Source organism: Lepisosteus platostomus, chromosome 18 (assembly GCF_059453375.1).
Source record: "Lepisosteus platostomus isolate fLepPlt1 chromosome 18, fLepPlt1.hap1, whole genome shotgun sequence".
NCBI lineage: Eukaryota > Metazoa > Chordata > Actinopteri > Semionotiformes > Lepisosteidae > Lepisosteus > Lepisosteus platostomus.
Window position 1 is genome coordinate 5,042,886 of NC_142628.1, and position 13,756 is coordinate 5,056,641.

The following is a 13,756-nucleotide window of genomic DNA, read 5'->3' on the forward strand; positions in this document are numbered from 1 at the left end:
TACACAGAGCTCAAATTGATTGTCTTGCCTCATCAACACGAACATTAAGGTTCATTTTAAGAAGCATAAAAGGCTTTGCTTGCAGATAAAATGTATGAGAAATAAATGGAGCACATTACCATGCACAACGCGGAACAGACACAAACACAGCACTACCAAGCCGCTTGGCCTTGCACACTGTAGCTCACTGAGCCTGAAGACATTGCAGGACACTGATATTTCTCATTATGTTTGAATGTGGTTCTTTAGATTGTAATTATGAGCTACTTTTTATTACATATTAAGTGACACAAAAGAGCTGATTTTGCTTTAAGGATCTTTGGAAATTCAGAGACTGAATTAACTACAGAATTGGTATTAGCATAAACGTTTAGTGTCACAGGTCACAGATATCGTCATATGTCATTCTGTACTTATAGTTCACCCTGCAGTGAAATGTCTGATGCTTCTTAATACACCTGTAGTCCCTTATTAAAAACTAGAAATGATCTACTTACCAGGAAGACCACATTTGTTTGCTGGTACAGTGCCCTGGCCACACTGATGCGTTGTCTCTGACCCCCTGATAGATTGATACCCTGCAGACATACATAATCCCTGTCACCTCATCAAAGAAGCACAATGTGTGTTAATGAAACTCATTCACTTACCAAAAAACTCATTTGCTGTACAGTTAGTTATAATTAATTTTGCATTCAAAAGAACCAGAAGCAGCAGCATCACAGACACTGGAGAACAGTTACATTTTAAGCATTTGGTGTAGTTGTGTACTCAAAACATAAATTGATACAACAGATTCTAAAATACAGCAGAATGATTCCTTGTCCTTTAATTATGCAGGGCCTGAAGCAGATATTGATGATAATATAATAAATGAGGTGTATGCAGGGCTGATGTATTGTGGGAGTCTGGAACAAGATACCCAGCTATGCTGTCACAGGTAATAACCTGGTGTCTTTCAAGAAATGTTTGGATGACATCAGCAGATCAACTGGCAAACAACCAAATGAGCTACTGTAGAATGGCAGAAGTGTCTCCTTTCCTTTACATCCTTTGTTATGTTCTTATAAACGTATTTATTTATGTATGAGGACAGTCACTGTATTATTGCAGGACTTTACAGATCTCTTTATACAGTATCTCTGTAGCACCTGAAGAACTGGGAGAAGGTGTTCCATTGATCCAGTTTTACACTAATTCTACCAATTGAGTAATTTAGTACTCGGGGTGAAAATGCATCCAATATCACCTTTTAGGAGGCTATTTTTGTCATTTCTGTCTGTTGTGTTTTCAATGTGTAATGAGCTTGACAGACAGACAAATCGGACTGAAGCTGGATCCAATCCATGATTAAGGCACACCAATAGCTACAGTCACACTGGAGGATAACAGCTTTTTCAACAACTGCTAAGGAATTTGATTTAATATTTTCATAGTAGATTCCTAGATTACCTATGGATGCCTTTAATGATTTTTGGAGAAATTGATTTGCAGACTAAGTATTTGTACCCAAGACCACTCTGGAACACATAATTAAACACCTCAATCTGTGGCCTCTGGCCTCTGGGACAATAATAAGAAGTGACGATTCCCTGGAGGGCAGTGAGCTGTAATTATGATTCATTGCCGTTAGCAAGCGTGTAGAGAATTGCTGAAATGGCACAGATTTGTGGCACCCAACAGCAAACAGAGGTCTGTTTTTGAATGAATACCATGACAACAAATTAATTAATAGTGCCTAACATATACAATCATTACATTCACATAATAGTGTCTCATTTATTCAAGGTTACAACATTTTTATAATTCAATAAAGTAATATAGCACATGAAAATTATTACTACTATAAAGCCCAACTCAAAATTCTACATTGAAAATGTACATCTTTATTACACTTCAGATAATCTACAATATATGGATTGACTGTATGTAATACTGACAATTCATATAATTCTTTTTAAATTCATACCTAAAAAAATAATGTTTTGTTGCAATAATACAATTGAGTATTTTTTGTTCAATTCTATAATTAAATTGGTGACAATCTCAATTTTGCTGATTTTTTTTTATCTACCCAGTTAACCTTTACAGACATTTAGCAGAGGCTTAGTAATTTGTTGTTGCATGAGTAATAACCGCTAATAAAGAAATCTATTACACCACATACTGTATTAATGAGGCAGTAGATTTAAAGTAGTTCAGGTGGGTAGCTGCATCAGCATGTGTAGGCTGCAAATGAACAAGTAATAGGTTTATTCCATGCTGAAAAAAAGAAGAAGAAAGAAAACAAAACGTTTCGGCCGTGGAACCTTCTATTATTTCACACCTGAAGAAGGCTCCACGGCGAAAACATTTTGTTTTCTTTCTTCTTCTTTTTTTCAGCATGGAGTAGATTTAAAGGGTAACATAAAAAATGAAATTCAGCTAAAAACAGCTTATAAAATTGTATTAATCTATGTTCGGTGTTTCTGAGTGCATGAAATGTTCAGAGCTGGGGAAGATCTGAAGAATTGTCTCTGAAAGACATCAACCAACCCGTTCTCCAATCTGTGTCTGGTCTCCCTGTGGTAGGATGTCAATGTCTGGCTGGAGTGAGCAAGCTTCGATGACTGTTTTGTACCTGGAGAATACAAAATGAATATCTTAACATTTTTAAATAAAAACACAGATCTGAGACAGGGATTCAAATTACACAATTTGAAAAAACGTTTTCAAAAACTCATGGCTGAATGTCACATCCTGAATCATCTTCTCCAAAAGACAACAGTGGTGATGATACCATACATCAAACAGACTAAGTGAAGATTCAATCACGTCAGCTCTACCTGATACTTTGTACATTTTATTAAATCATTTACACAGTGGCAACCCATAAAATTTAAGTGGAAATAAAAGCTTTCAATCTTGTGGATTTCAAAGGTCCAGGACAACTGCATGCTACATAAAAATATTTTGAGCAAAATTAAGAGCCTTTCCCAACTTATAAAAATGTTACCATAGAAATCTTCAGAGCACAATCTGCAAAAACCCTTGAAGTTAAAACAATATTGATCTGGAATTTTTTAAATAATACCACTGGGAAATGTGTGACCTTCTTAAATCCATTAACCGAAACCTTCTACTTAAATACTTAGGATGTGAGCTTCAATATGGAATTAATTCTACAGAAGCAGAAATATTTTTTCCGAGATCATCGGATTCAACCCTGTGTTTTAGTATTTTATGACTTACTGTAGTATGCTGAATTTACTGTTAATGTCTACTTTAAACTATGTACATTTACTGCTCAGTACCTATTGTGAAGGGAAGTCACATTGAATAAAGGTCTTCGCTAAACATTAATAATCATGTTTTGGATTATGTGAATATCACGGAAAAAACAGTAACACACATTTCAGTTACAGTGGATCTGTGTGTTTTGCCTTATTAGCTAATGGACTACATAAAAAGCAGAACAAATAAGACCTGAGCTGACAGAAATGCTGTGACAGGATTTTCTCTTTATTTTCATGTACTGCAGCTGTAGTCAAGGAAAAGGTCTCAGCTTAGGTAAATATCCATTATGTAACACTGTGGTACACTTTTATTTCAATGACAGTCCATTAAGCAAAAGGAACAGGAGACAATAAACGCTGATAATGCATTCAGGCCAAACATTGGCTACTTCAATAAAATATAACCGCCTGCTGCTGGAAGAGGATAGATGCACAGAGTAGGTATGATGCAGGAGATATCGAGTTAAAAAGAGTAGAAAATCACTAAAACAGATGCAGAGGAAGCAAGAATTAGTGGAAGGTTTCCAACTGTTTATAGCATCATAACCTGGAATCTCTGCTATCACTGTGATGGATATACAGTAATGTTAATAACATTATAAACCTATAATTTACTCTCAGACTCACCAAAGTAAATGTAACAGATGTTCTACTGTACATTTGAAACTGCTACCATTTTATTTATTCTCTGAATAAGAAGTCTAATTCAAATGATCAATATTAATTTTAAGCTTTACTTCAAACTTTTCAAAACTATGCCGCCTGAAAAAAAAGCTTTTGAGTACGAAAGATCCTTGTGTTGAAATTCTTGGACATTCTTTATAAAGCTTCCAGTACTTCCATCCATTGCACTGTACATTGGATTCTGTTTTACTCACACCTGCACTCAACAACAGTTCTGATCCTACTGGGAACTGCCAGCACCACCCCCCTCGTCTCGTGTAAAGAGGTAATATAGAAGAGAATTAAATCTAACCTGCAACCCTTCAACGGATGGGAAGAAAAATCACCGAATTAAAATCCTTGAGACCAAACATATAGCATGCAAACTCCACACAGACAGATACCTAAACTAGATTCACATTCCAGTTAATGGAGCCAAGAGGCATCAATACTAATTGAAATGCCATTGCACTGTCACTATGACAGTCAGGCAGACAATCTGTGTTACCGATGGGCCAGAATTAAACAGCATATGCTTATGTGTTGACTTTACTCCCTGCACTTAAGCCGGCATTACTACTAGACTGTGGGTGTAGTCCTAACACTTTCCCAGGGACAGAGCATGGAAATCATCTTTGCATCTTTGTGATCAATAATGGGACATCCAGTCTCTTGTGCACTATGTCTTTTATCTTGTATGCATCTACTTAGTACCTTAAAAACTCTGGCTCAGAAAAGATCATGGGGGGAAAGGGCAGACTATTGAATTTTTTCCCCACTTGTGCCTATGACTGCCTTAGCACTGCTTAAATAGGAGAGATTGTTTTGATCATCTATCCACCCATTTTCAAACCGCTTCACCCTATACAGTGTCATGGGGGAGCAGAGGCCTATCACAGTAAGCAACAGGCACAAGGCAGGATACACCCTAGACAGGATGACAGTCCATTGCAGTACAGATACAGACACAAATACAGACACACTCACAACAGGGCCATTTTTCCCAAAAGCCAATTAACCTACCAGTATGTTTTTGGACTGTGAGGAAACTAGAGCACCCAGAGGGGAAACCCACAAGAATATGGGGAGAAGATACAAACTCCATGCAGAGAATTGAACCCAGGGCCCCACCAGCAATGTGAGGCATCAATGCTCCACCATTAATAATTTTTAAAAATAATTATTCAGAGGTTTAAATGAAATTAGATTTCTGTATTCTTCCGATCCACTTTAAAATAAGTGGAGAAATGTAAAACAATGTATTACAGTTAATATTTTAAGGCTACATTGTAGCCATCTTTTATCTGTGACGTTATTGTAATGATTTAGGTCCTGAATTTACACCGTGGGTATTGATTAGTGTGCTGATGCTAAGAAAAGACTTTACCGTCTTAACTGAATTTTTGTCTCTAAGCAACTTGTGCTACGCAACCCCAATCAAAGGTAATAAAGCTGAGCCTCATTTCAGGATGAAAATCAGTATACTTCAACACTACTTTACTGGGGAAAAACGCAGTAAAACATTCTTAAAATATTGTGCAGTATATTCCATGACAGCAAACAGAAAAGCTCTGCACGTTACCTCTGTTTGTTGAAGGGCATCTCAAAGATGATGTTTTCTACCACAGCAGCATTTAAAAGCCAAGGCTTCTGGGAGGCATAGGCTACAGAACCTCTTTTCCTGTCAGAGCAGAACAGTAAAAGATCTGAAATACAATTCTAACAGACCCCACCTGGAATGGAAAAGTGCTGTTTATGTATATGCTCCTTTTTGCCTTTGTTATACTGCAGTGCCTCTGTAGTTTTCTTTTTTATTAATTTTCTTGACATCATCATTAATACTATTAATCAGATCTTTTCATTTCTATACCCATCAGTGAGTACGCAGTTGTAAGGAGCTGTTCTTGCTTGACATACCTTTCGTCTGCCTCTCCAGCTGTGTCTCTCTCTGTAGTGCTGAAAAGACACAAATGAGATCAGGGCACATGGTGGAAACACTGTGAAAGTGTAACTGCATGGTTAGAAATGACAGCACATCTGTGACATCTGAGGGCTAAAAAATCCTAGAGACTGAAATGAATTAAATTTTGCTCTACTTATTTAGCAATGATTTAGACAAAGCAAATACTTTCTCTTTTCAATTTGTCATCCTGTTTTTCATATTGTCATCTAAATATAAAATAATTCATAAACGTCAGGGCTGAAGGACATTAAGGGGAGAAACAATTTGATCTATTTAAGGAGGTACAGAAAACTAAAAAGAAAATGTGGTTTCGACATGTCAGTGAGCTGGTAACAGACAAACCTTAGCCCCTGACATTCACCTGAGCGTTCCTTTCGAACTCCATTCATTCTATACAGACAGCCTTGCATACAGACAGGTAGGATATTTGCTAGGGTAAATGCTTTTGAATCGAAGGTAATTTGAGAATTAGACTTGATGACCGTTTTTTTGAGAGAATGTCCAGATGCAAACAGTAATAAAAAGGTGTTCAAACAGCATTTATCACACAAGAAGTTCCTTATTGAAGCTGTGTAGCTTGTCAGCCCCAATTAAATTTCCAACAAATGCTGTCATGCCAAGCCCAAACCCTGATAAGGGGAAGTGTTTCAAGCAAGAGGGCTCCTCATGATTGAGTACAAAGAGGCTCGTCCTCTATTGTCTAAAAGCTGGGTAGCTGCCAGAAGTACAGTAACAGCCTCTCTGTCTCTGCTCTTGGTTCTCATTTGACTTTGAGAAAAACATCAGGTCCCTGAAGTTTCAAGGCACGTTCACTGTCATGAGCCAAGAGGCAGCATGCTCTGGGCCCTCCTGCTGTTCCCTCTCACTGCAGAGCTGCCGAGAGCCTGGGTTTATCATCCTGAGCCGTCCCTGATCTCTACTGTCCTCGACATAAATAAGCACAAGCTATCAAGTCAGCTGCCCCCAAACAAATAGTTTTAAAACAAGTGCTATATCTTTGTCCCCCCCCCCCACTGACGCACATTACATACCTGTGCTTCAGGACAATTATTTTTATTTTATTTTAATTCTGCAGTATAAACATTCTTCCAACTGATTATAAAAACTAATATACTGTAATTGCCTACATGCTGTACAGTATATACAGTAAACAAACAGAACACTTGTTCAGCAAAGTCAACGGCACTTTTTCTACATGATGTGACGTTGCTCAATGTGCATGAAATTCCTTTTACATATGTGATGGAAATTAAGCAGTGGGATTCTGGTTCAATTGACTGAATAGAATTGCATATTTTCAGAACTCCTGATTTGCAAGGCGGGCTTCACAGCACAGCCTGGTGTAACATGTAGGGGACAACATGTTGGAACTACAGTAAATGTTCATGAAAGTGATTTGAGTTTATAGGTTTAACATGTCTAAGATACAAAACATGAACATAGAAAAATCAATAATGTACAACCATCACCCTCACTCAGCCCATCTTTGTAAGACACCATCTGTAACTTGTGAAGAACAAATACTACAGAATGTGTTGTATGAATGAAGAAATGTAAGCTAATCAAGCTCTAAATACTGTATTCGATGAATTTGTATCAAATGCAAGTATAAGATCCTTACCTTTCATCCCCCTCTGAATCATGACTGGAAAGACTGCTAGGACAAGATGCCAAACATGAAAAATTATTTTCAATAGTTTAAGAGGAGTTTGACGACCAGGAATTGCTTCAGGGAAAAGTTCTAATAAATAACTTAATACTTAATATTATATACTTAACAAATATGATTTGGAAAATATTGAATTTAAATTTTCATTTTAAACAGGGCACTCTTATTGAAGTGCAGGATAAAAAAAAAATGTAACACACACAAAAAAATTATAGAACTGAAAATATGATCTTCACGTCAAGTTAACAGCCCAGAAAAAAGAAAGAAGACATTGGAAAAGTGTGCTTTAGAGAATCATCGATTTGAAACAAATATCAAAACTACCAAATTTGAACATGTGTGACAGAAGAGAAACAAAACACGTCAAATAGGTTTAGGAGATAATATGGAATAACTATATGAGGAACCTTTGATTTCAAAGCTATTCAAGAAAGGACAAACTTAGCATTTTTTTGCTCAATTATCAGAAAGGAAAACATAATTAAACACCAGAGGACAAAATTATGACAAGTGATTTTTGAGAAAGGTGACAGTATTTCATGAGATACGTATTTTTGCACATAAACTGTAAGAAGTTAAAATTGTGAAAAATAAAATCTAAAAGGTAAAGGTTACTGAGAGAAGGTGATTAGAATAGCAGCAGCAGATGGGAAGCTAATCAGCAAAGATTGATGTCTATTGCTCTTTGCAGCTGCAATGGAGCACTCCAGGAAGGTGATATCTGACATATATCGGGCACTGGCACATTTATTTTACAGTACAAAATAAATTCAAGGCAGCCAGACGAAAGAGCAAGCTGCCCACTGAATTACTATGCGGGTGACAAAATCTGGACTATTGGTACGGGGATGGATGTTTCTTTTTAAACAAGTTATGGCATTCAGTGGAATGGACCGAGAACGGTGGGTAACTTTCACAACAAGAATAAATACAATATTTTTGTCTATTGAGTTCATTTAATGTAAGATTGGTCTCTGAACCCTGGTTCTGTTAGCCGGGCTAAAAGCTAAGAAAGGGCACAGCAGAAATGAAAAACATCATCCAGATTGTCAAATTGGGCAGGCATCTCCAACAACTACAGAACAACTTTGGTGAATGACGTTTTTCACAGACAGCATTTGGGGGGCCTCATATCCTTCCTTTCCTGCAAGAGCACCTGTATGTCTGCAGTTTCCAGCATGCTGATGCTTGTCCACATCCTGCACAAGTGTGAGCCTTTTATATACTGTATATATACACATTTTATTATATATTTCCAATATATTTCCATGATCTGAGCCTGTGGGACCAACAAATCAGAGAAATGACACACAGGAACTATTTTCTCCTTAGCTGGCAAGAAACAAGCCAACCCAACCATGAAACCTGGAAGCATGTCCTCTCACACTATATTCACTACTTTGTCTAAGCCTACTGACTGCTGCCTCCACGCTCTCAGATATCACTATGAACTTCACCCGACAAAGGCTAAGCCAGAAGGTGCTTTTTCAGTGTGTTTCCTGAAAACAAAATTGATGACGTTGAGAATTTGCTAATCAATTCTAATATATTTTGCTTTTCATAATAGGTTTGAAGGCAAAGGCATTACAAGGCAATGGCTCAAGCTTTATTTAGCAAATTCATATTTTGAGGAGCTGCTGGTAAATCCCCCAGAATGGAAAATGTTTTCTCTTTCTCTTAATTTATATTCCTGCTCAGTCAGCTACACTACACCACCACTGATACATCTTTGCTACTGAAGCTCTAACTTACTCTGGGTAACTGGTGTAGAAGACTCTGAAAACATATTTTTTGGCACACAGTACAGTGGAAATCATTTGCTATTCATGACAATTTAAATATTTACTTCAGGATGACCAAACTCAGCATTACTTGGTTTTAGGTGCAGAAGCTAATATTTCTCCTATATAGTTTGTTTCACCAATATTAACACACTACATAGATTTAAGCATCTAGCTTGACAAAAAACTTGCTTTTAACATTTCAATTCTAAAATGCTTCTTAGAGTGTATAAATGTTGAGACGGTAAAAAAATAATTAACTGTCAGAAGGCCCTTTAATAAAGAGTCTTTTTACAGTATGGATCCACAGCTTGTTTAATTCCCAACAAGAATATGAATTATTTTAGTACTAATCAGAACAGCCAAAACAAAAAACCTAACGCCTTACCAGTGTCCATACTACACTTTTATTCCCAACCTAGAAATGAGGCGAAACTAATTCCAAATCCTAGAAGGTCATAGCAAATTACTTAAATTCGGTTTACTAACTTTTTAGGTCACATACCTTTTTCTCGGTCTCTCTTTACTAGTCTTTGCCCCCCAAAAAAAGACTATTCCACAGGGTTTATATACCGTAGCAACTGGGAATACAGTAATTATCCCTTCCTAAAACAGTACTGAATTACTGAGCTTCAGTCACCATTTTGGCTCAGTTTCCCAGATGAGCCAAAATGGCCACTTTCTACGGAAGCCTCCCGGGGACAGCCTGCACAGTCCACTCAGGAATGTTCCCCTGAACATAAGGAATGCTTAGACTAAAGCAGAAAAAAAAATTCTAGACATGCCCACAAAACTGTATACAATTAAATGGTTCCCCAAGGCATGCATCACCTTCTTGTCAATCAGTGGAAATAAGATCCCTGTTTCCATGTGGCCTTTCCTTAGCCAATCCTTGCAAAACCACCCAGTAAAACCTCTTTCCTGTGGTGGCTCAGACAGACTCTGAGACAGAAACAAGCTGCAGTTCCACAAATCAGGTCTGTGGATCTCATATGCAAAATTATTAACCCCACATTTTGCCAGTGTTGTGTGTAATTCCAAATTAAACAGGTGTTATTTCCACATGTGGTGGTGGTTTACTGAAGTCTAGTCTATGTACAGTATAAACTTTGGCATACAGAGTTTAGAGACTAGCTAAAGTCAGAAGAAATACTGCCCCACACCTGTTCCAGTAAACAATCCCTGAAATCTTCTGCATTTCTCCAAGTGCAGCAAGAAGCAGTGAGGATTTCCCACAGCCCACCTGTCCCACAATCATTGTCAATTGACCTAGAGAATAAACACATAACAGTAAGTTCACTGTCGGCTTTGATTCTTGTCATAATTAAGAATAGAAGTTTTAATGTGTTAAAGGTAGAACAATTTCCCCTTATAGGGTGACTAGTCATTGGGTATTAATCTAATCTTGAGGGATTAATGGCTTAATCCAGCATGTGATGGATTCAGTTTGTCTTGAGCAAAACACAGTGCATGAGGTTCTCTAGAACGAGGGTGGAGAGTAAAGGAGGTTGGTAATGGGATTACAGTGAGACCCAATCTTTAAACACAAAAAGAAAAGACTGTAAATATTAAGATCTGATCTTTTATTCTGTATTTCATGGCGGCAATATCTGTGTCTCCTATTATATGGTTAATTCTGTTTTAGAGAATATATTGCATTAGGATGAATTGGTATCATGGTAACGCATTTACAATTGACTAAAACCAGCCCTGTACAACAGTTAATCATGCTGACGGCTGTGATTAGTCTGTAAACAAAAAATGCCATAATTAGAACTTTACAATCTCATGCATGTTTACCATAGGGGATCTTTATGTCTATGTTGGACAATGTGGGTGATCCATCTGGCATCCAGGTGAAGTATCCATTTGTTATCTGTTGAAATGAGATGAAGACACACTTTAAAACACAATGCATTAATGTCACTTTAAGTGTGAAGTGATAAAGGTAACCTCAAACGTGTGCATGATTCCAAGCAGGAGGACCTACAGTAACAATCTGTTTTTAAGAATAGCTATTTCCTGGGTAGATCAATTTCAGGAAATGTTTAAGCTATTATATTCAAAACCTTCTAGTGAAATACTTAATTCTCAGTTCTACATTACAGCTCAAAGATTCCACACACAATATCAATGGGTATACTGATACATGAATATTTTCTGTGGGACATTAGGATAGTTTCAACACAAGTACAAGACAAAATAACTGTATTATTGAAATAATATTTTCTCACAGAAATAATATTTACTGGATGAAACATCACAAAATCTGCTATCAATTCTTCAAAAGAATTGATTATCTTTTTGGTGGCAGGTTCAAACATTTGGTGTACAGTATGTGGTTGTCTGAGGAGCCAATGATGTGGAGCCACTGTACCATCTGTGGGATTAAGACTGAATGCCTCTAAATTAGGAACCCACCTAAAAAGTTGTAATGTTTAAGTTTTTCTTATGACAAAATAAGAACCTTGCAGATTTATCTTTACTGAAAAATACAAAATGAAAATACTCACTATTTAATACTTATACACAATACATGCTGAGATTTTCCTGAGATATTTGAGATATGCTTCTCAGATACTGTATTTTTGTAATTTCCTTGTTTATAAATAGCACAGAAGTGATATCATATTACTCCTGCCTCCCTCCACCCCACCCTCTTCAGCTGTTAAAGTAGCACTGGCTGTGCTCAGACACCTTGTCAGAATCCACGTGTCATGTGAAACCTCTCTACACTTCAAATAAAAGTAACACTTTTGGAGTCACAAAGACATCTGATAGATCACTGTCTCATGCATTTTCAATGCATTTGCTGTACTTCTGAAAATAGTCTACCTTTTAAAATGATATGTTATACTAATTTCTCAAATGAGGAAAATGAATAGTTAAAGTAAGAGCCACAAATAATCATAACAAACTACCATGCTTCATCATAAAACTGTATTTGGGCAGAGAGGACTGCACATTGGATGAATGACCACCATGATCTTTATCACCTGCCAGATCATTTTAAATGAGTTTGGCTCATTTTGTTATTGGCTGCTGTCCATCTACTCCACATAGCAGACCAGAGGTCAGCATTAGTGATAACAAGTACTGTACACTAAGACCTCAGTTTTGTTGGAGCTGCTATGGAGGGACACTAAAAATTAACCTCAGACTATTATGATCAAGTCTTATTCTGTTGGAACACAAATCCTGTAGGCTTATCTAGATTAAGGAAACAAACAAGCCCTTAATCAGCTTCCATTTTTGTACTCTGGAAAATACTTTCAATACATTTTGCTGAAACTGGAGGAACTTTGTTGATCTGTTGTGCATGACCCTACAATCACAAACAAATTCTTTTTTGTGGAGTTTAGTTACATATAGCTAAGCAGCCACAACCACACTAAGGTTTTGGTTTTCCTACAGTGAGGAATGGAAAGCATCTCATTTTTTGTTTCCTTTAAAAATAATTAAATCCATGCGTTGAATCTGCAAAAATGTTAAGCAAAAATAAAAGTAAAACAACTAGTATATACTGTACATATTTTGGCTACAATGGTGAAGGATAACTTTTCTACTTTATTGCTATTAATAATTTTGACATTAAAATCTAGCAGGAACCATTTGGACATGATTCTGTTCAAGATTGCTGTGGAAAGTCTCAGTCCCCCGCCGAACCGAGCTGACTGTCTTCTCACCTTGATGTAGACGTCCTCTTGCTCGTCAGTGGTGGGGGTGTCTCTATCCCTCTGGGAGCTGAAGCTGTTCCACTCATCCCTGGCCGGCCGTTTGCGGTTCACAACCTTTAGTGGCTTTTGCCAGACATGAGAAATGAAGGTGTTTCGAAAGAGCATCAAATGCTAACATGAAAAAACTGATCTATAAATGGAAGAAAGCAAAGTGTAATCATTTGTAGATTCATATACAGTACTGTCTTTTTTTAAAGCTTGAAGTCTCCTCTACAGTATAGTTTTTCAATAAAGACATGTTTTATTTATTTTTTGGAAAGTGTGTTACAATTTGATGGGAGATTGTCCCTTATTTATTTTTTTAACAGAAGCATTAATGCACTCATACGGACACTGGGGCTCAGGGTAAACTTGGCTTAGCCATAAGAGAACCCTCCTGCTGACTGGAAGTCAGCTCTGTGAAAAGAGTGTGGCTGTCACGGCGCGTTACGGCGCATCATGGCAGGAGAGGCGTGTGAGGGGATGGCAGGCAGCCCTCTTGGGAAGTCACGGCTTCCCAGTGTTCGCTGCTACTCACCACAGCCTGGTATTTGTTGTGATTGCCAGAGCTCTGCGGAACTGTCGCCTTGAGGTCATGCTCCTCCCCAATTTCTTCACTGGAGAAGAACTCGCTGAGTTTCTGCACACTAGGTGAAGGGAAAACACACGGACTTGAAGCCACTATACAG

General features: G+C 37.4%; 1 protein-coding gene across 3 annotated transcripts in view; it reads right to left on the reverse strand.

Annotated features, from left to right (window-relative positions):
• The window catches only part of abcc8 (ATP binding cassette subfamily C member 8), a 57,567-nt gene that overhangs the window by 17,959 nt on the left and 25,852 nt on the right, over window positions 1-13,756 (reverse strand). For 2 of the 3 annotated variants that reach the window (XM_088611062.1, XM_088611065.1), the window contains exons 14-22: window positions 13,606-13,714; window positions 13,038-13,151; window positions 11,152-11,227; window positions 10,515-10,620; window positions 7,523-7,558; window positions 5,856-5,894; window positions 5,521-5,619; window positions 2,536-2,620; window positions 498-578 (exon numbers count right to left, since the gene is read on the reverse strand). In XM_088611062.1, coding sequence (XP_088467188.1) covers window positions 498-578; window positions 2,536-2,620; window positions 5,521-5,619; window positions 5,856-5,894; window positions 7,523-7,558; window positions 10,515-10,620; window positions 11,152-11,227; window positions 13,038-13,151; window positions 13,606-13,714 — 745 coding nt within the window. The remainder of the gene's footprint in view (window positions 1-497; window positions 579-2,535; window positions 2,621-5,520; window positions 5,620-5,855; window positions 5,895-7,522; window positions 7,559-10,514; window positions 10,621-11,151; window positions 11,228-13,037; window positions 13,152-13,605; window positions 13,715-13,756) is intronic. The other variant, XM_088611063.1, reaches the window with a different exon arrangement.